Source organism: Spea bombifrons, chromosome 5 (genome assembly GCF_027358695.1).
Source record: "Spea bombifrons isolate aSpeBom1 chromosome 5, aSpeBom1.2.pri, whole genome shotgun sequence".
Classification (NCBI taxonomy): domain Eukaryota; kingdom Metazoa; phylum Chordata; class Amphibia; order Anura; family Pelobatidae; genus Spea; species Spea bombifrons.
In genome coordinates, this window is record NC_071091.1 from 99,398,703 (window position 1) to 99,421,254 (window position 22,552).

The 22,552-nt window shown below is 35.6% G+C and overlaps 1 protein-coding gene across 1 annotated transcript in view; it reads right to left on the reverse strand.

Annotated features, from left to right (window-relative positions):
* The window catches only part of CSMD3 (CUB and Sushi multiple domains 3), a 445,444-nt gene that overhangs the window by 155,422 nt on the left and 267,470 nt on the right, over positions 1–22,552 (reverse strand). Inside the window, exons 23-29 of the mRNA XM_053466566.1 lie at positions 18,572–18,741; positions 15,054–15,210; positions 11,537–11,728; positions 9,645–9,771; positions 7,952–8,154; positions 6,329–6,520; positions 240–378 (exon numbers count right to left, since the gene is read on the reverse strand). Coding sequence (XP_053322541.1) covers positions 240–378; positions 6,329–6,520; positions 7,952–8,154; positions 9,645–9,771; positions 11,537–11,728; positions 15,054–15,210; positions 18,572–18,741 — 1,180 coding nt within the window. The remainder of the gene's footprint in view (positions 1–239; positions 379–6,328; positions 6,521–7,951; positions 8,155–9,644; positions 9,772–11,536; positions 11,729–15,053; positions 15,211–18,571; positions 18,742–22,552) is intronic.

Sequence of the window (22,552 nt, forward strand, 5' to 3'; positions counted from 1 at the left end):
GCAGGAGATGGGGTAAAAGCCAAATTAGAGAAAGTGAAGAAGATGATATTAAAATAGTATGTAGTCTTTATAGTATATTCACGAATATAAATGTAAATCAAGTGTCTGCGAATGCGTACATTTTATATTGGGTAGTGGGAGTACACATTTATGGGCACGCATAGGGCTTCAGTACCTTTATAATTAATTGAAAGGATTTTAATGAGCAAATAATATAGCAATTCGCTGGGATCACCTACCTGATGAATGCCAAGGAAATAACATAATCCGGATTGACGGTAATAGTCCAATCGCAGTCTTTGCTGTGAGGGTATGGGTGAGGGAAGTTCGGAGACAGTATAAAGCCAGCAGAGCCAGTTAGATTACCACCACATGGAGCTGTAGAAAATAAAAGATAACCTTGAGTTAATCCATGATACGTTTGCTAAAGCTGCATTTATCAAGTACTTTAGAAATGACACTTTTCTGTTATAATAGGCTTTATTGTATCACTCTACAGGCATAGGGGTTTATTCAAGCTACTAAGTCATCTGTTGATGGGGTCATAGAGGAGCGCTAATTACTTTACAACTTCCTAGCATGACCACCTATCTATTCTGGCCTACACCAACTCAAGACTCACAGGTCCCTTTCCACGGTCGCCCTGATGCAAAACCCAAGGTATGTCCCTCTTGGATGATCAGGCTTCCCTGTAAGCCTCTGCCACCCAGCTCATTTACACCATGGTGGACCGTGTGTGCGTTTAAGACACCAACCCCCGGGATATGACATAATATCCTGATATATCACAGTAAGGATTGTGGCCGCTGATGGGGACGGCTAAGGCGCTACCTTGGGTCAGGCCTAGGACAGCGTCTTAAGTAAATATACCACTGTACATAACATGGTCATTCCGAAGTCCAAACATTATAAATAAACGTATTTATTCTTATGTGAGATGGGTGAGATTTTGACGCTAGATGACCAAACGGCAAACAGCAGAAAATATAACTTTTTTTCAATAAAAATACATACATTGCTTGAGCTTTCTATTAAAATATTTTGCTACAATATTTTTGGCGGTGTCTAAGTCAACACACATACATCAAAACAATTGAATTTGTTCTTCATAGATTTGTACCGTGAAAATACAGTGTATGGGAACACTGTGACAGTAAGATAAGATTAGATGCAATTATTTAGGTAAGTAATTCCTGTCAGAGTGTCAGATTTTTAGTATGCTTCGGGGAAACGGTAACGGAAGAGTGCAGAAAAAAAAATAAAATTATCTTGAATTAATATTGAATTGCAATCTTCTGTGTAGGCTTAGAATTGTACAAAATCCGAAGGATCGTTATTGAAGTGCCACATCTTATAAAGTAACACAAATGTTAGGTGTTATTAAACTACACATTCTATGCTCAATTACAGGCTATGACAATGTCATATACTCGTTCCATAAGGCCTAGCTTTGTTATTCAGATTTTTATTTAGCATTTTACTGTTTATAGTAAAAAAAGAGGGTTTATTTCAAATGAAATGTGAGATTTTAATTAGCGCTCGAATATATTTCTTAGTTAAATGGAAGGTTTTCATTGAGTATTGGAACAGATATGCTTGGCAGCATTCACTTCATTATTGTATGTGTTCGGTCAATAAATAAACATGTTTACATAAAGAAAACAGGGATAATTACTAATATTTAGTGTCAAGGAGATGTGCTTTAAGAGGCTGGGAGAATAATAGTATGTTTTGGCAGCTGAGTGGTTGTTTGATAGGAAAGAAGTACTCAAGATTATAATCTGAGATTATTTTAATAACGTTTATGGATTATAACTAGCCATAAATAAATGCGCTTGATCTTATATTGAACAATGATTTTCTAGAATGCTTCAGTCTCCAGAAATCGATTCTGGATCAGGAGTTTAGAACATTGGGGACTGGTCATTAGTGTTAAGTTTTCTTTTGAGGGAACTAGGGAATTGTGTTATTAAATAACAATCAGATGGATTAATGCTTTATCTACAGCATACCATCTAAAAGACTTATAAATGTGTTATGTGCTTAAGATTACAACTGATCCAACAACAGATACATCCAAACACATATCAATGAAATCACAATATGTATTCCGATATATCTCCTGAAGGCTAATGTGTTTTCTAGCTACAATAACTACACTTATCCAGGTGAATGGGTATATGGATACACTTATGAAATATGCACCGATAAACCCACCCACTGGCTTATTAAGTTAAACAATCCCTGTTCTATCTCTTCTAACTTTTAAGGTTTTTGAACTGAAAACTTTCGCTTCTTCCAGAATGCAACAGAATATTTTGGAAACAACAACAGGATATCCAAGAATCCACAATGCGGCTATGATACAACAATACAAACTTTTACTAGAACGTTCCAAATATAAAACAATACAAATAACAGTACAATAACAATAATCCCCACATTAATTGACAGACTTACAACAAATACATATATTTAAGTTCCTATTTACAATATTCAAACATGCATGTTCATAGTTACCTTCCCTGAGAGCTCCAGGTTAGTGATGTTACTTTGTCTCTTTACTTTCTCTCCTCCTCCTCTCCTCCACTTTCACTACCTGTCCCTTGATATACTAGAGGGTCCCAATTGAGTCTACTGGGAGATCCCTGATTGGACCCTGTGGTTGCCGTAGTTACCCTTTGAAGTTATTCCCTTTGGCCAACACCACACCCCGGGGTCTTTACAATCATGGGGCAGTAAAACCCAAAGATCTCCTGATCTGATTATTGACATGACACTCTATTTTATGCGAAAACCTGTCTTTCTTCCACACACCCTTCATCACGCATATCAGTGTTATCTAAACTAAGACAAAAGGTTTCCCAAATATTTATCATTCCCGGCCACCTCCCATGCATCTTGATTTAACTAGTATTAACAGAAACCATGATATATATATATATATATATATACACATACACATACATACCTACATATGCATATCTACACACATGTACATCCATACACCCGCATACACGTGTCCATATACATATTTATTCACACAACTGCTAATAGTGTAACATTAGTATAGACTTATTCCATGAATGAACAACGTAGAAGAATACTTGAATAATGAATGAGCAGGACAAGTGTGTGAATGACTTGAGACTCAGATACAGTATCTGAAGAGCCACACACTTGCTTAAAAGCCGGGGGCATTTATTGTTGAGCCCTATGAAATATTACATTGTAGCTCACCCATCACCTTGCATCAGGGAATTGAGGGCTGAGACAGATGAGCTTGGACAGCATCCTCATCATAACTGCACCAGGGGATGGGGGTATTATAATTCTCTCTCGCCTATTATTTCACCCTTTGATCTATCAAAGGGTATTTTTAAAAATATAACATGCCCTAATGCTGTATTGCTAACTAAAGGTGATAGGAACCATCCACAATGGGCGATGAGACCTCAGTAAGAGAATAGCTTAACTTGACTATATCATAAAACTACTCCCTTTCTTATCTGTATTTAACAGAACTGAGCCCGACAATACTTACTAAACAAAGATACATGACTATCTCTGCGCCAATTTAAAGTAATGAGGTATATAGTAATCACTTGATTATTCTATTCTTAATGCACATTACTTTCAATAAAACCATGCACGATACATGAAAAAGTAAAATACTCCATACAAAGCAATCTGCAAGTGCAAATCATATTTAGCTATGAGAAAAAGTCTGTCTGAATAGGCAATTTTAAATAGCAGGACATGACTTGTCACAAACACAAAAGTAAATTCCATTTCGGGTGACCTTGTATAGGATTAAATGAACGCAATAATTTTATTACACTCAATGTGCTTTTCTATTACGAGCAGATTCCATTAATTTGCATACATACACAAGTAATGGCTCTTTCTAAATAAATACTCATAATAAATAGTATGGTCCTATTCGTTTCAATTTTTCGATCTTTTGCTTAAATAAAAAAAAGCTTATTATTCAATATTGGCAATTATTTCTGTTTTTTTTTTTCTAGCTGTCAATCATCTTGCTCACCCCTATATTGCAACACAAACATGTAAATGGTTTTGCTTGTAAAATCGCATGATATAAACATGAGGTAAATCTCATCATCATACCTGGGAACTTCAAGGCTTGAAGCCATCCCTATTCAGAAAGGGCCGATAACATGCATGAGTGTGGCAGATAATGTGTGTGGGTGGTGCGGTTTGGGCCCTGTAACGCTTTCAATATACATGGAGTGGCAGGAGAAATGGTCAAGGAGTGCGCCGTGCCCTGGAGAAGTGGCGCCTGGAATCTCCCGCCAAAACTCGGCGTGTTCCCAGGCATGCTCATAATATAGTGTGATTATACAATGAGAAGACAAAAGAATATCCAGCGAATACTATTCAAGACACCTATATAAGGCATAAATATTGGGGATTCTGTCACACCATTTGGCCATATATTGTTTAGCCCACAACATCAAAGTATCCCAATTTTGGCGAGTCCTATCTAATTTTACATGGCTACATTGCTTACCAAGGAGCTGAATCCGTGGGCTGTGCTGCTTTTTAGCCCCCTGAGCCTCTAAAGCAATTTCAATCCTTCTCTGGAGGCTACAAAGTAATTGGTAAAGCTCATTGGGTTGGGGTTTATTCACTAAGCATTGAGATTGGAACCATTTGACCCAGAATCAGCCATGTGGTCAAATCATAAAGCAGTAAAACTATATCTGGCAGATAACACCCTTAGCGTGAGATAATCAGTCCCATGCAAAAGCCATTTTCAGAAAAGAAAGGCACATAAAGCCCATAGAAGGAGCATACATAGGATCCAGTTATCATATAATTGCTGCCCTTATTACTAGAGACAACCTGATGGCCCAACATTATTGAATTAGAACAGCCCAGTGGGCAATTGCCTTCCTGCCACTTCCTGTCCTCTCTGAATGATGTCATCCCACATCATTAACTATGCAGTCCTTACTACAGGTTCTGGCACTTCAAAACTTAATATCATCCAATACAGCATGACTGACTGTAACAGCGCTGCGGAATCTGCCGGCGCTTTATAAATAAATCTAATGTAATACACAGAGAAATATCTATTGAATGATCTATGAACATCATTAAAGTAGATCTGCCACTTTTCCCAAGACTAACATTAAACTAAATATAATTATGTACAGATTAAAATGAAATATGGTTGCAGTTAGAATGCAAACCACGGGTATAAGAAATGTATAGTCCTCCTCATTAATTTATTCCTTTCCTATTTACCAACATTTTTACTGAATGACCAATAAAAAAACATTATTGCATTTTTCATAAACATTTTTTATGTTTTTTTTTTTTAAAACAAAAGTAGTCAGTTTAACTTTAAAACAAAAACTGCTTTAAAAGATACCAAAAATCACAAATTCGTGTAAAATAGGTGCACATTTTTCAACTGTTTTATACTTTGTTACACTTTTTAGATTGGTCTCTAAATGCCTGATAATATTCACTCCCTGTTGTTTTAGCACTTCGCCAACGAAGGTTCACTGGTAAGTTATAATTTCCCCGTGAACACTAATTTAACCTTTCCTAAAATATCTGAAAACATAACGACAAAAACACATTAAAACAATAAAAAGTTAAGTCTCTTGAATAGAACATACATAACTTGTATTAGGATAAGTAACAGATAGATAGATAGATAGATAGATAGATAGATAGATAGATAGATAGATAGATAGATAGATAGATAGATAGATGTAACATATGCAGGACATCAGGAATGAGAATATTTTAGTATGCTTTCTTTTAATTTTATCTCTGAACCAAAGGAAAAAAAAATGAATAAAAAATTAAGATACAACCTGGGTAAATTAATTAAATGTAATAATATGAAACATCATCTACCACCACCCAGATATTTTTTGGATGATTAAAATGCAATTAAAATGTTAGATTTAATGGTTCTTCCTGACTATTAAATGAAATGTAACTAAAACAATGGAACTATTTAAAACAAATAAGAAGATACATAAGAAAAATCTAAAACTCAATCTACGACGACAATGGGTTATGCATATCCATCAAAATATTGCATTTTATAACTAACTTTACTTAAGGGCTACTTGAACAAAAATGTTGTTTCGTGATTATGTGTGAAGATGTTTAATTTTCATTTTATTAGACCTTTGACTATCAATAAAAAGCTAATTTCCCCATTGACAAGAAGGCATTATTTAAATGGTTCATTTTTAATGGAGTGCATCTTTCATATAAACGATATTTAGTAGGTCCCCTGTAAATCATTAAACTTGTATGGTAGAAAAGGTTTTTATACCTATACATGATGGCGGACTTGGCTGCCAAAAGTACCGATTTTCTACTTGAATGCAAGTTATTCTTTCTTCCCCTTCTAACTCATAGCCAAGATCACACTGAAAGATGACCGTGTCCCCTGGCTCTCGACCATCTCCGTTCCGAGTGCCGTTCATAGGAACTCCAGGATCCCGGCACGCTGTGGCAACAGAGCCTAAAAATAAAAATACAATAAAACTGCTTGACAAGAAACTGATAAAATATTCAGCGACCAAACTCAAGGAGCAGACTAACTGGGTCAATCGGTCATTACCAGTCATCAAAAATTAGGTTACAACGTCTCTAATATTAATAACGGAGTTTGAGAAGAAATGTGACATTTAAATTTTAATATTGTTATTTTCGTTGGGGTTAAACCAATTTCTATTACATTATTATTATTATTATTATTATTAATATTAAAGGGGAAATCACATCCAATAATCCAAATTCTTGGAATAAATAATACAAAAATGTTTGTATATATATATATATATATATATATATATATATATATATATATATATATATATAGAAGGGGATATTCAAGCTACATTTTTTTTTTATGTAATATAAATATTAATCATTTGTTTGTTTGCATTTTTTGTTGCAAGTTTTGTTTGTCTACAGTGGTGTTTTGGATCAATATCCACATGTTATATAAACAAATAAAAGTATTTGATTAATAGGTCGGTCTATTATAGATGCAAACAGTTAGGAAATACTTTTTGTAATTTGGATTAAGGCAGGCAGAGTAGCAAAACAGCACACAATGCAAGTAGGGCAACAAAGTTGGGCAGCTACAGCTTTAGTAGCAGAAAGATGGAGGTGGTTATGTTATTTTACTAGAGTTTTCTGTACGATACGGGAGACCAAACGTCTAAAAAGATCTAAATATTCTGGAGAAAGTTCAGAGTAAGACCGCCTAAATTATTATTATTATTACTTATTGTTTTATAAAGCGCCATCAAATTCCGTAGCGCTGTACAATGGGACAATTGTGTACAATTGTGGTTGGTTTGCCAAAAATATCAGTAATTTAGGGGAGATGAGAAAGGATGGATGTGATAGGAACATTTAAATACTTAATTTAAGGGATTAAAGGGATATTTAAGAAAGGAGAAAAGTTAGAAGAGGTCATAGTCTTGAACAAGAGGGTAGGAGGCTTTGATCTACCATAGGTTAATTTTACTTTACTGAGAGATAAAAATGGAACAGTCTACCAGCAAAAAGTGAAAATAGGCTTAATATCGTGAGAGAATTTAAATGAATTCCAGTAAAACAAAACATTTTAATTATGTTTAATGTTAAAAATGTTTCCCTGTACACTATGAAGCCATTTAAAGAGGTTATAAAACAAATTGCCAAAAGGCTCCATGCTTTTAAGTAAACACTCACAATAACTACTATTTGGGATTCCAACTCCTTAATCAGACAATAAATCAGTTTCTGGGTGAGTATATGCATGGATGTGGTTTTATCTCAGTAATAACAATGTTCACTATTTCTGGTCTATTCACACCCAAAGCTACATTAACATTGGGTTTGTCGCGCATCAAACAACTGTTTAAGGTTCAGCATTAAAAAAAAACAAATTGTAACTTACTTGAAAACTGAATTGCAAATCCTGACTTGCTTATGTAATAATCCGTATCAAATTGAATCGTAACCACGTTAAGAGTGCTGTGAATTCCTTCGGGGATAAGAGATCCGCTGATTTCTTTCAGCAGCATTTCATTGTTAAGTGGTCCATCCCAGACCCGTAGAATGTCGTGTGATGCTTCTGTATCGAATGCAAGAAATTGAAGGCTGCGGGGAAAAAAACAGAAATAAGTTAATCTAGATGGATTTGTAATAAAGCGTTGTAATGATGGATAAAAGATGTAGTAGTTACTAAAAAAAATTAACCTGCTGACCCTGTGGTTCTTTATCAAATAGTAATAACACTAAACCAAAACATCAGTCAACCTCTTGCTTGACCTTGACCCTTCTTCATCGAAAGTGGGCAACAAAGAAAAATTGTATAGAAATAACAAAAGCTTTCGGGACCTTAGAGACCCATTTTTTTTAAATGAAAAAAAAAGACCCCTGAGGTCCAAAAATCTCAAGATCTTTTTTTTATATGTTGTCTCTCAAAAATAAAAACAATAAATCAGCTTTGACTAAATACATTGTGCTATATGCATTATTCTTATTAACTAAACCAACACATACGCATGACACAAATTCATTATATATATATATATATATATATATATATATACCTGCCAACAGTCCTGCATTTTTGTGGGCCCCGACCCGTCAAATTTGGGTCTGTCCCGTCATAAAAATACTGTGCACAGGAAGCATTGCATTTAATCTGTGTATGTCTCTGCTTCATGAGCTCCAGACACCCTGGGAGGGAAGGTGATGGAGACCAAAGTGGGTGGAGTCATGTCACTCAGCACAACCCCACCCACTCTGGGCTCCTCCCCGTCATGTCCCGGGACACATGCAGCAAAAGTTGGCACGTATGTACCGTATATGACAATTTTATTCACAGAGGAAATATAAAGAAATTGGGGGGGGGGTTCCTCTCCATGTTTTCATCCTCGGTTTCTGTGCATTTGTACGCTTGTGCTCATGAAATGTCACTTGAGGTGATATATAGTATTTTTAAAATCTTCTTTTATCACAGAAATAAGAACCTTTTAATGTCAGGGAATTTGACACTGCAATTAGTCACTGTTGTTTTGAAGAATAGTCGAATGAGAACATTGTGTGTTGAAAATTAGCATTGACAGAGAGAGTTAGGAAGTCTCTAGCATGATTTCTCATACTTTGTTATGTTAAGAAGGCTAATGCTTCAAATAAATCGTAGTTGTGTTATCAGGTCACGCAGCGAGAGATATGACATGTTACCTGCACATGGTCATTTATTCACGTATGTCAGAAAGTGTATAAGGTAATTGGAACTCTGGTTTTTGGCTTGGCTAAGATTTACATGTAAGGGATATTATAAAGACACTAATAAAACTGGCATTGTCATTTAAAGCTTTTTTCACCCCAAATCACCCCAAATAGAACTCGCGATCAGAAGTAAACCCTACCAGTATATGCCTTTCACCATGGCACATGAACCTGCTAAACAGGCTTAGTATCAATCAAAAGAAGTAGAGTCAAGCAAAGAAACACTGCAGGGCAAAAGGACGCTGAGGGGGTGGTCACTGATACGTTCTTCATACGTCAACAGTAATGGAAAAAACTCCTTTTGGTAGAATTCAAAAACTTCTGTCTGTAATTCAGATGAGTTTTCTTACCTTACGATATTGCCAAGTTCCACCTCGATGATCCATGTGCAACGTAGATTATTGTCATATGGAAAGGGGTATCCAGGTGACAATATTCTCCCAGATGATTCTCCTTTGAAACGACCACCACATTCAGCTAAGGCGTAAAAAAATGCAAAATATGAACATACATTATTATTAAAATAGATGATATAAGACAGTCCAAGGGACTATGACTAAGGAAAGTAAGTGCTCCCACTTTGGTTTATTATACCTCTCCTGCCCTTCCCATGATGAATATTGATACCGGGGATAACTAAAACTGTTATAATAATAAATAAATAAACAAGAAATAAATCCACTGTGTTCAACTTGCTCCACATCATTTTTTTTACCTTAAGAGGATAGTAAATCATTTAGAGTGAAATTCATTTTAGTTTAAATGGAAAAAGGTATTTCTTGTTTGGAACAAATTTTGAATCAGATTTCTTCTAGATCATCCATATTCCAGGACTTATATTAATTTTGATATTCATGTTTGAAAATAGACCACCCGTAATGGCGCTGACTGTCATACTGCCATACTTTCATTCTTTTGATTGTAAGAATCCCTTCTTTGTTGCATGACAATCCATTACCGATTGTGTTTGGTTTAAAAAGTTTGGGACAAAGAGAATTGTATGTACTGTTTCATATACATTATGTTTTTTTTTCACCTTTTTAAAACACAATTATTTTGAGTAATGGTGAAATAGTTACAAAAGTACAATAGTCCGTATGCGTCTATTGTTTTTTTTTGTTGTTTGCATCAAATACTTTATATGTTAAAACCCAAATACAATTATTTGGAGGCTTTTTATTTGGTCAAGTGTCCTCACACTTCATTTAATGTGTTTTATTAAAGCACTAATAGGCTGCAGAATAAAAGTGTTGTGGGAACTCTAGTTAATTTCACAACATGATGTCTACTTCATTAATTGGAAGACATTACTTTCAATATATCCACTTTGTCACCTGTTGCTATGTAATTTTATAATGATTAGATATAAGGAGAACGTATCGGCAAGGCCGGGAAAAAATTGACTTAAAGAAAATTGTTAATAGATTTTTATCGACCATTAAAAGCACAGCAGTGGTGTAATAAAATTCAACACGCAGAAGTTTCAGTTTAATGGTCCTTTTGGCACGTCTTCTAAACAGGAATCCCGGGATTGTAGTGTTCATTGTTCAGACCACTTCCAGTTGTATCATTTGTCCTTTAGTCAATATGCATAATTGAAAGTCTAGACCACATAAGGAGAGATCACCAGTGCTACTCATAACGGCACATTTAAACTAGTCATTATGTAAAATAATGTTGCACATTTGCTTTACAGATACAGGGTTCCAGTTGAGCTGATATGGCCTACCATTAACTTTGATATCGAAATATAGAAGCATTGTGGTTAAAGTCAACCATTGGTGCAATGGAACTGGCTGGTGGCCATTTACTGCCTCAATACATCTCATTTGACCTCTGGGAAGTGTCTTTGTGAAATAGATTTAACTTGTTATCCCAATGGATCCATATCCATAAGATATATGCAACAGATCCTGATCTAGCCAACAATAAAACCCATTTTAAAAGGGCCTGGTGATAGCATGAACATAAATGGTGTAATTATCTCTAAGTGTATTTCTTGTTTATTTGAGGAGCAGATTTCCTTCAGGAGGTTTAGAAGCCTTTGTAACGTAACACCTGTAGTCACAACCTTCAGAACATTTCACATTTTTGCTTTGGTAAATGTGGTGGGGTGTTGTAAAGCAGGGAGATAAGTAACTCCCCAGACATATCATAGCCTGACCTTTGTCATTGTGCATGCAGGGTATATGTATAACTAAAATGCTTAGCTGTTTTGATGAAATAATAAAAGCTGTTTTACCAATACATGATGGCAGAGGGTAGTCCCAAGCCCTTCTTTCACCGGTCATGCACTTAAGAAGGCTACTTCCATGGATAGTGTAACCTGGATTGCATCCATAGATGATGGTGCTGCCAGCAAAATGTCCCTGGTCACTGATCTTATATCCGAATTGAGGGACCCCAGGATCTTCACAGTGTGATAGTTCAAAACCTTGGCATAAACAAAAGGACATTTACTAGTTGTGTTAAAATTAACCCCTGAATACACTAAGAACACAAACTGTTAATAGATAGGGTCTGAAAAATTCATCATTAGAGTGGACATAGTTGTTTATAGACAAACAGAAAATGTTCAGACAATAATAGGTAGTCAAATGAAATTGATAAAACACTCACAAGCCCATTTTTAGGAAACAGAGTTACATGGATAATGTTTTATTTCTGAGCTTCTCTTCGGTATGAGAGAAATCATTGACCCTCATCAGGTTGACAGCGGGGTCGAAACTTATATTTTATATAATGTTAAGCTTTTTTCAAAATAGTAATATTACAATATATACATATAGTAAAAATAATAGTTCACGAGGGAGCTAAAAATTTAAGTTAAAAGACCAGTCCAGTCAACTCTCAGAAAACTAGAATCATAAGGGATTCTTATACTTCTGAGAGTTGTCAGCAATGGTCCACCACTGGTTAGCATGATCTTGAGATTTACTACCCTAAAACAAATGTATTTTAAAATTATATATAAATCTAAATTGTTTTTCTGAAGTGTTTAGAAATGACGTAGTTGCTCATCTGTATACAACCTTTCGTAATGCATTGTGTAGTAATGATACAATTACATATAATACATTCATTCTTCATACAAAAGCCACAAATTATGTAATCGCACAATGTGATGTGGAGTGATATCATATCTTGAATGATGGCTCAAGTCATGTAATTTGAACTGAAGTATTGGCCCAGTTTGTGTCACTTAAATGTAATTGGTTTCTTGGAATGAAATCCACAATGGAATGAGAAAAATATAAGGTGAGACATGTATTTCAGATGGGTATGTTACACTATAAGCAGTTGTGTGAATAAATATGTATATGGACACGTGTATGCGGGTGTATGGATGTACATGTGTGTAGATATGCATATGTAGGTATGTATGTGTATGTGTGTGTGTATATATATATATATCATGGTTTCTGTTAATACTAGTTAAATCAAGATGCATGGGAGGTGGCCGGGAATGATAAATATTTGGGAAACCTTTTGTCTTAGTTTAGATAACACTGATATGCGTGATGAAGGGTGTGTGGAAGAAAGACAGGTTTTCGCATAAAATAGATTGTCATGTCAATAATCAGATCAGGAGATCTTTGGGTTTTACTGCCCCATGATTGTAATGACCCCAGGGTGTGGTGTTGGCCAAAGGGAATAACTTCAAAGGGTAACTACGGCAACCACAGGGTCCAATCAGGGATCTCCCACTAGACTCAATTGGGACCCTCTAGTATATCAAGGGACAGGTAGTGAAAGTAAAGGAGGAGAGGAGGAGGAGAGAAAGTAAAGAGACAAAGTAACATCACTAACCTGGAGCTCTCAGGGAAGGTAACTATGAACATGCATGTTTGAATATTGTAAATAGGAACTTAGATATATATGTATTTGTTGTAAGTCTGTCAATTAATGTGGGGATTATTGTTATTGTACTGTTATTTGTATTGTTTTATATTTGGAACGTTCTAGTAAAAGTTTATATTGTTATATCATAGCCGCATTGTGGATTCTTGGATATCCTGTTGTTGTTTCCAAAATATTCTGTTGCATTCTGGAAGAAGCGAAAGTTTTCAGTTCAAAAACCTTAAAAGTTAGAAGAGATAGAACAGGGATTGTTTAACTTAATAAGCCAGTGGGTGGGTTTATCGGTGCATATTTCATAAGTGTATCCATATACCCATTCACCTGGATAAGTGTAGTTATTGTAGCTAGAAGACACATTAGCCTTCAGGAGATATATCGGAATACATATTGTGATTTCATTGATATGTGTTTGGATGTATCTATTGTTGGATCAGTTGTAATCTTAAGCACATAACACATTTATAAGTCTTTTAGATGGTATGCTGTAGATAAAGCATTAATCCATCTGATTGATATTTTAATAACACAATTCCCTAGTTCCCTCAAAAGAAAACTTAACAGGTAGGACATATATATTCTGAAAATAACCTCCAAACAACATGCCATTATATGAAATTGAGGGTCATAAAGATTATAGATGATAATGATCTTTTTCTTTGGCTTCCCAATGACACTACGTTGAACAATATAAACCATTTTATTATGGTTTAGGGTCTGTGAGAAGAACAGTATTGGATCCATGACCAACTCAAGATGTGCTTTATATATTTAGCATAGTAATTTGCTAACGTCCATCAAGTTCAATCCTTCTTCCTATCCATTCTGCTTTTTTAAAATAAGGCAAAAAAACAATATTTTTTTTTTATTATTTTGGCACTTAAGGGGAAACAAATTCCTTTGGGACACCATAATGTTCATCCTATCATTTATAACCCAGTATGCTGGGCTTTTCTAAATAAATAAATAAATTCAGACTTTTTTGAAGGCATCCAATGTATTTGATAGAACCACCTTACTTGGCAGTGGATTCTATATCTTTATTGCCCTTACTGTAAGGAATCACTTCCTTTGCTCCTCTAGTCTCAGAGGATAACATCTTGCTCTTTGTAAATGTCACAGGAGAAGTCTTTAGATTGGCCCTGCACATATTTATACAATGTTATAATATCCCCTCTAAGATGGCATTTTTTTTCTAGCATATATAGACTTATTTAGTCTCTCTTCAAAACTAAGAACTTTCAATCCCATTATTAATTTTGTAGACCTTATTTGTACCTTTTCCACTATGTCCTTTTTTAAGGACCAGTGCCCAGAATTACACTGCATATTCAAGGTGAAGTCTTAGCATTGGCTTATAAAGAGGCAGGGTGACATCTTCAGCCTGTGTATCAATACCCAGTTTAATACATGCCAATACCTTATTGGCCTTTGAGCTGATGACTGGCATTGCGCAATGTTGCTAAGTCTGTTTTTTGTATGTCAATGATTCCTAAATCTTTTCCTTAGTAGTTTTTTTCCCAGAGAAACACCCTTTAAAGTATACTTTGCATTGTTAATATTTTTCCCACAGAGCATCCTGGAAGACAGTGCAGGCGGTAGATCACCTATAAATCAAGTCAAGGCTGTCAAAGTTCTTACGTCCCCACATGCTTCTCAAGTCTTGCTTATTAGATATATTTAATTCACGTGCTCTCTTCAAGCATTTGCCACTTTGTAAATCCATAGTAGTAATTATGCATTTTTAAATGGGTGAAACAATATTAATTAGCACATTTAGATGGTCTTGAAAGAAAAATAAAAAGATTATTATTACAATAGAAACAATGCTAGATAGGTCTCTAGTATTCTTATTAAAAACATGCATTAAATGAGAGAGAGAGAGAGAGAGAAGTACTTACTTGTATATACTAATTGGAAACCTTCATCGTTGACTTCCGAGTCAGAGTTAAATTCCAACCACAAATGGTTTGATGTGCTGCTAAGGGTCAGCCCTCTTAGTGAGGACCCAGTGAAGGCTCCTAGTAAATGGGCTGTGTTGTCCTTTCCATCGTATATCTGCAAAAATGCATGAACAATGACGTATACTGTTCTGTTAAAACCTGGGCACTCAAGCCATGCCCAAATAGTATAGCATTATGTGAACTTTATTTTATTAAGCAAGATGAATACAACCATATTTCTAATAGCAGTTTTGTCACAATGCTCCAAAGTCCACTGAATGTGATTTATATTTTTAAGTAGTTTTAGTCTGGTTTGTGATTCTACTGCAGTTGAAAATCTGAAATTTCAAGTAATATTCTCCCACATATTGATGTTTCAGCTCATTGAAGCCCAAAGACTTTGTGATTTTGTTTTGCAGTCAAAAATTTCAACAGCACAGAAGAAAACTCTCTTTCATATCAACTGCTCTACAGACCATAGAGCCTGATCTTTGTAAGACAAGAAAAAACAAATCTTGAAAGCATTTGATTATTTTAGCATTCAAAATAAAAAAAATGTAAAAAAAATTCCCCTCATTAAAACTACAATCGCCTAACTATAGGGACCCCTGTGACCCCTTCCTCTTGTCTCCTTGTACCGGTTCAAAATAGTTTAGAAAGGGCCCTTCCGGCCATCTTAACCATCTAACTATATGGAATATTTTACCTGATAAAAGCTAAGATTGGCAAAACAATTATCTAATCAATCTCCTGTCAGAAGGTTCTGTACTAAGGTTATCACTACAAAGGCTGCATGAACCAATCAACGACAATCAGCAACTCAACAGGGAGAAATAATTAAATTTAAAGGAATATTCCTATAACTACTATTAAGATGGCTGCTTCCATTGTATACATTAAACATGTGCAAATGGACCAAAAACTATTCAAACTAATTTTTCCGTTTATTTTTGGCCCATTAGCTTTCAGACAAATAACTACGTTCCCTGCCCACTTGTAAATTGTGAACATTTTTTTCCTGGTACCCATATTCACGCTCACTCCCTCACAACCTCAATCTCGTTCACTCTCTCTCACACTCTCTAAATGTTTCCCTAACTTCACTGATGACCACTTCCTCTTCTGCTTCCACTTCCGCATTTTCTTGTTGTTCATCTACTCTAATCGGAGGAGAGGACATAAACTAAAGTGCCGCTACTTTGCCCTAAGGTGAATTTCCACCAAAATCTTGGTGCTTTCGCTGACGTCATAGAAAGCGGCGCCATTTTGCCCTAAGGTTTATTTCTACTAAAATTGCAGGGCGTTCTGTGACATTCTCACTTGCCGCGGAGATGCAGTCTAACAGAAGATAGTCTAACAGAGTCTGCGAAAGTGTGAGTGGAAGGGCCCACACATTTGGGACGATAATTCAGAGCTTTTTGTCTGTGTTGTGGAGGTCTGGCCTTGTTTTTATGGCTTCGTCAAATTTGCCAAAATTTGCAATTCATACAAATCCAAATGCACAAGTCTAATATATGTTCGACATGGATTCCAAATACGTATATATTAGTTATTTTATTCTGGAATCATCATGTAGTGCTTGGAACTGTAAACTATAGGATTTTGGGAAAAGCGACATTGGGAATGCTGTAAAAAATATTGAATACAAGTTATGCATCTCAGCCAATAAAGCATTTTATATGCTTGGAAGTAATGATTATTTCAATGGAAACCCACCAAAAATGAAGACACTGCTTGTATGTAGAGCAGTGATGGTGCATCTACTAATTTGTATAATTTGAATACATCTCAATGATCAGTTTGCCTTGGGGAATAGGGGTAGAACAAAGTCATGCAATACAAGATAAATTACTTTGGAAATGAACTCGGAACAAAAGCTTGAGTTGAAGGCAACTGTTCAAGGAAAAACTAGTGATGCAACACATGGATTGTAAATGTATTTAGACAAAACCATACAGTGGAAATTCTACTTTTCCAATATAACCTTTCTTTATCAAGAAAAAAATTACATATCTGCAACATCGAATAAGTGTTAAAACACTAAAATATAATCTGTGCTATAGTTTGATGAGCTAATCTATAGGCTTTTAATTACAATATTGTAATTCAAATTTGAGTACACACTTAACTATCTGTATTAGTCCAGTAACATTTTCATCTGGCCAAAAATGTAAACGCTTGCAACAAAAACCAAGATTTATATTTATTTAAAAGCAAATTTACTGTAATATTGTATTCAAGACTTAGAATGGGCCAATTATTAATCCTAATAATAGTAAGCTGTTATTCGTAAAGTTTTGATATTCGTTTCACAGTCTTGGGTATGGATTGCCGCTTTTGTAAATTTACCTTGCTCTGCCACAGAGGCTTCAGCATGATAAATTATTACAAGGCTTAATGGCTGGCCCTTTGATCTGTGAAATGAGAGTCATATTTAGATTTGGCTGGGAAGGCTAGTGACTTTCAGTTTGGGAGGCAATTTCAAATGGACAGGAAGATAATCAATCATGTGAAATAGAGGACACACACAAAACCTATTGAGGGGAATGAGAACCAAAAATATCCATACATGATTTTAGTGACACCTTAAACGCATGTTATACTGGCTACATATGGAACTTGGACATATAATTTTGGTAGCAGCTCTATTGCCGGCCATCTTCTATGTATACTTTCCACTAGCTACTGATTTTTGCTTTCCACCGGACTCACGTCCTCCCATCTTGTAGATAATTAACAGGGAGTTCACTTGAGAGTTGAATGATTCAACTCACCAACTTCTCTTGCATTTAAAAGGGCTAATTTAAGCAATCTTCTCCTGCAACAGGACAGAGCGGAACCTATGTATTATATAGATATATCAGTGAGATGAAATACTCATTTAATTAACTATGCGTTATGGAGGGTCAACTCAGTTCATCCTGCAGAAGAAGCTCACTGTGGTCAGCCCACCTTATTTTAAGGTGAAATCAAGGTGTTCAAATGTGTAACTCTACTGAAAATCCTCTTTCAAAAACAAAATAAATGGAAACAAAGCACAAAGCTTTTTTTTTTTTTTGCAATTAGTTGTTTTTGTTTTTTTTTTTTTTAACTCTCATACCCTCACCCCCCCCTCTCTCTCTATATATTTTCTAATTACCAATTAGTCTTTTAAACATTTTATATATATTGTAATGAAGTAGAACATCAGAACTGCATTCTAGGAAGCTAAGCCTTGGTCCCAATTTGGAATTGTATTGGAATTGTATCGCTGATCTTAAGACACAGAAGGTAAAACATTAAATTCCCTTTTACAAGATGCATATAAATGTTCAGGATCTACGACAAACATCAAAATGGCTAAAAAAAACACCCCAAAACACATGAAATGAACATCACAATGATTTTTTTTGCAAATCAAACATAGGAAGCCTATGAATATTTGAATATTTTCTATTTTAAATAAATACATTTTGTTTGCTTCCTACTTTACTTACTTTAAGAACATCTCCCTGTGCTAAGTGAAATGTTCTGGCTGAAATATTGATTCCTTTCCCTGCTTGAACTTGGATGCTGTAAATACATTCATGGTTATTTTCATAGTTCAGTGGGTATTTCGGAGACAGCAGAATTCCTTCATTATTTGTTGCAGACGCTCCACATTCAGCTGCAGATAAAGCACAAATTGAAAGCACACATTTTAATAGGCAGTGGTGTGCTTTATAAACACTCGTCCCAATATAACTGTAAACATAACCAAGCACATTAAGATCATCGCCAACCTGATCCCTGTACACTCGAGATTCGCCGTAAAAGAACAACTAACTAGCTAACAGGAATACATAATGCATAAAATATAATTAAATCTCGAGAAACACAATTTGATTAAAAGGAATATATCATTAGCTGTTGGCTATGTTAAGATTTTCTGTAGTGTTGCATTGTCTAGTGCTATAGTCACATTGGACATCTGCTGAGACATGAACGCCTTTTGACCGAAACCCTCTATACGATAGAGCTTTGTGTCTGGGATTTACAATGTACATTTAATAAAGATTTGATTTTAATACAGTCTTTGTTCTGCCTGCGATCTAATGTGAGTGCCGCAGGCAATCCTTTTCTGCTTGTTTTGTAAGCAGTTTGATATCAATGTGAGATAACAGCACCTTTTGATTTGCACCCAGTGCTAGTGTTGAGAGTTTATACTGTACTATCTACCTGAGCAGCGTTTCTCTGTTTCTTTTTATTATTGATCTGATATAGCAGAATGCCATAATCTATTTTCTCTCTAGACGTTTCATGCACAGAAAGGGCTATAGCATTGTTGACAGTAGTTTCTGAAATATTTACTCTGTTTCACTAACACAGGAAAGTAGAGCGGACAAAATAACTAATGATGGGATAAACCGATACCTATAATTAGCCGTATTTACAGGTGACTAGCTCCCTGGATAGTGTGTGTGTGTGTGTGTGTGTATAGTATCTCACAAAAGTGAATACACGCCTCACAACACACCTCACATTTTTGTAAACATTTTATTATATCTTTTCATGTGACAACACTGAAGAAATGACACTCTGCTACAATGTAAAGTAGTGAGTGTACAGTCTGTATAACAGGGTAAATTTGCTGTCCCCTCAAAATAACTCAACACACAGCCATTAATGTCTAAACCTTGGCAACAAAAGTGAGTACCCCTCTCTGTCTTTTTTTTTCTTTGTCAGCTTCTCCTTGAATCATGCCTCCTGGAGCACTACCTTTTGTGGAAGTTCTTCCCGAGTGGGTAGAATAATGAAGATGGATTCACAGATTAAGAGAAGCGTTTCTGCACCTCTCATCTCCACAAATCTTTCTGCATTATTCTGGCATCTTGGGGTACTTATGCAAAAGAGCCATGGGACAGCCCTTTCACCTTCCTCAAATCGAGGACAAGCCCAGAGGCTTCATCCTTTTGCGAGAAAAAAGACAGGAGAATTTCTTGGTGACTTGGGACCTCTTTGTGCCAGTGTGGCAGCCCCTTGATGAGAGGCACCTGGGTGGACTGCCTCTCTGCCCCCCTTCCAAAGTATGAATTATACTAATATTGTGATCTGTTATTTTATTTATTAAATTTGTTTTTAATATTTGATTTTTCTAGTTTATTGATATTTATAATCTCTAATAACTGCTGCAGAATTATTCTTAAGCCTAACCAGATCACAATACCAACTCTTCAACAACACACTTATCAGCTGCTCTGACTTTATATGAATCCCAAGTAAATAGTAACTAAATAGTAGACTTGTGCATTAATATCTCCAACTAATCTCCCTGGTCCCCTCCCCCTCTAGCCTCCCTTAACGGGAGCAGAAATCCGTATGATCGCGCATGGAGTTAAAGGTCTGTGTGAGCGACTCTACCAGTTTGTTGATGCTAGAGGCCGCCCCTGCCGGCGACCAAGAGAGTTGCTCACACAGACCTTTAAACTCATGTTCCCTCCCCAGGCCAAGTTTTGGGATCAGGAGTTAAAGGTCAGTGCAAGCAACTCTTTTGGTCGCCGGCAGGGAGCTCCTCTGGCATCAACCAATGAAGGAGACTAATGGTTTCTCCTGCAACCTCCCCAGGCTGAGTTTCGCTGTCAGGAGTTAAAGGTCCATATGAGTGACTCTATTGGTTGCCAGCAGGGGGCTTGTCTGATATCAACCAATGAAGAACAGCTGCTCTTCATTGGTTTATGGCAGAGGAGGCCCCTGCCATCAACCAATATAGTTGCTCGTACAGACCTTTAAAATCCTGGCGCCAAAGCTGCTGTGTACCGCATTAACCCCTTAAAAAAAAAACGAAGAAAAAACAAACATCAAGAATGTTCATGAATATTCGCCCGAACTGAACACAGGAACAGGCAAATATTCGTGGAATACAAATACTTTTTTCCATACGAAGATGAACACGAAGAGTTGGCCGGCGCCCAAGTCTAATATATATGTATATATATATATATATATATATATATATATATATATATATATATATATGTATATATATATATATATATATATATATATATATGTAATTATATTTATTATAATACATAATACTGGCTGAGCCTCTGGTATTTGAAACCTAAACTATTCATATTATCACATGATTTTAATTGAAATGTTATATTATGAAAATATGTGCTTTGAAGGGGAACTCAAATTATTATAAATATATTTTATTCTGCAATAAAATGCAATAACGCCCACTTTGTGATCTTTAAGCTTACCCATTTAACAGAAATAACATTTTAACATATACCGCCCATGCTACAACCCTGAAACATATGAATTTGTTCTTCAACAAATTGAAAATTAATGAACTGAGATAACATGTGGTAAAGACCAAAGTTTTACTTTTCCCCGTGAAATTAAGCTTTTGCACCCTGTCAACTTCCATTTAATCGAGATCCTTTAGGCTCCACGCACATCCCTAAAAAATACCATTACATATACTTTTACGCATAAAAGCAAAGACATTATGAATTCAAAATAAGTTACTTTGACATTCTCTTCTGTAAATGCTAAAGAAGTGAGCACTAGAAAAGCAAAGGTACAGCACGCCTCCAGCTCAACTTTCGTTAATGCAGTGGGGCCTGTGGAGAAATAGTTTGAGGACATTAACTTTTTACGCTTCTCCTTTTTTGATTAGATTTAAGATTTAGACTCTCTCTGCTCTAGATTACTTGCCTGGGGGACAGTAATGAAAGCTATTTTTTTTACCAAAATAAAATGTTGCAGATCGGTTTTAAGGTAAGAATCTTTTGAAACCTGGTCTCATTGAGTTTAGGATTTGAACTCTAATTGCCAAATGTAATAATATAAATATATATTTTTTATAATTTAACTTCAGAAAGGCAAATCAAAGCAATATTTAAGCAGTATTTTTAGATTTTGTTGAATTTATTTAAATCACAGAAACCTGCAATAATGAAATGGTAAAATAGTTATGAAACAATGTACTTTATTGGTGGTTTTTATATTTTATATCTTTATTGGTGGTTTTTATAGTTCCTTTAAATTATAACTTGTGTTATAATCTGTGTATCTTTCTGTTCAACAGGTGCACATGGACCAAAAAACATTTTTAATTTAGTTTTTGGTTCTTTCTTTTTTAGACAACACATTTTGTTTCCTGCAATTTTGGTTCAGACAATTTTGATGTTTTTTTTTCCATTTGGAAATGAAATGCAGGTGGATTTGTGGAGAAAGAGCAGAAACGCTTCTCAATATTCTGGCCTCTTGCAGTACTTCCGCAAAACGGGGGGCTCGCCACACATGGAGAGTCTCTGCCCCGTTCCTCCAATTGAGTGAGAGGGTTTGCATGGAGGCGCCACCCTTTTTCAGAAGCACTCTGGGAGGCCTGTTAATGGAGCCTATACTGGAAAGAAGTGGGGGGAAAAAAGTAAGAAGAAAGAAAAACAGGAAGAGGCAAAAGAAGAAGCAGAGCCGCATAAAAG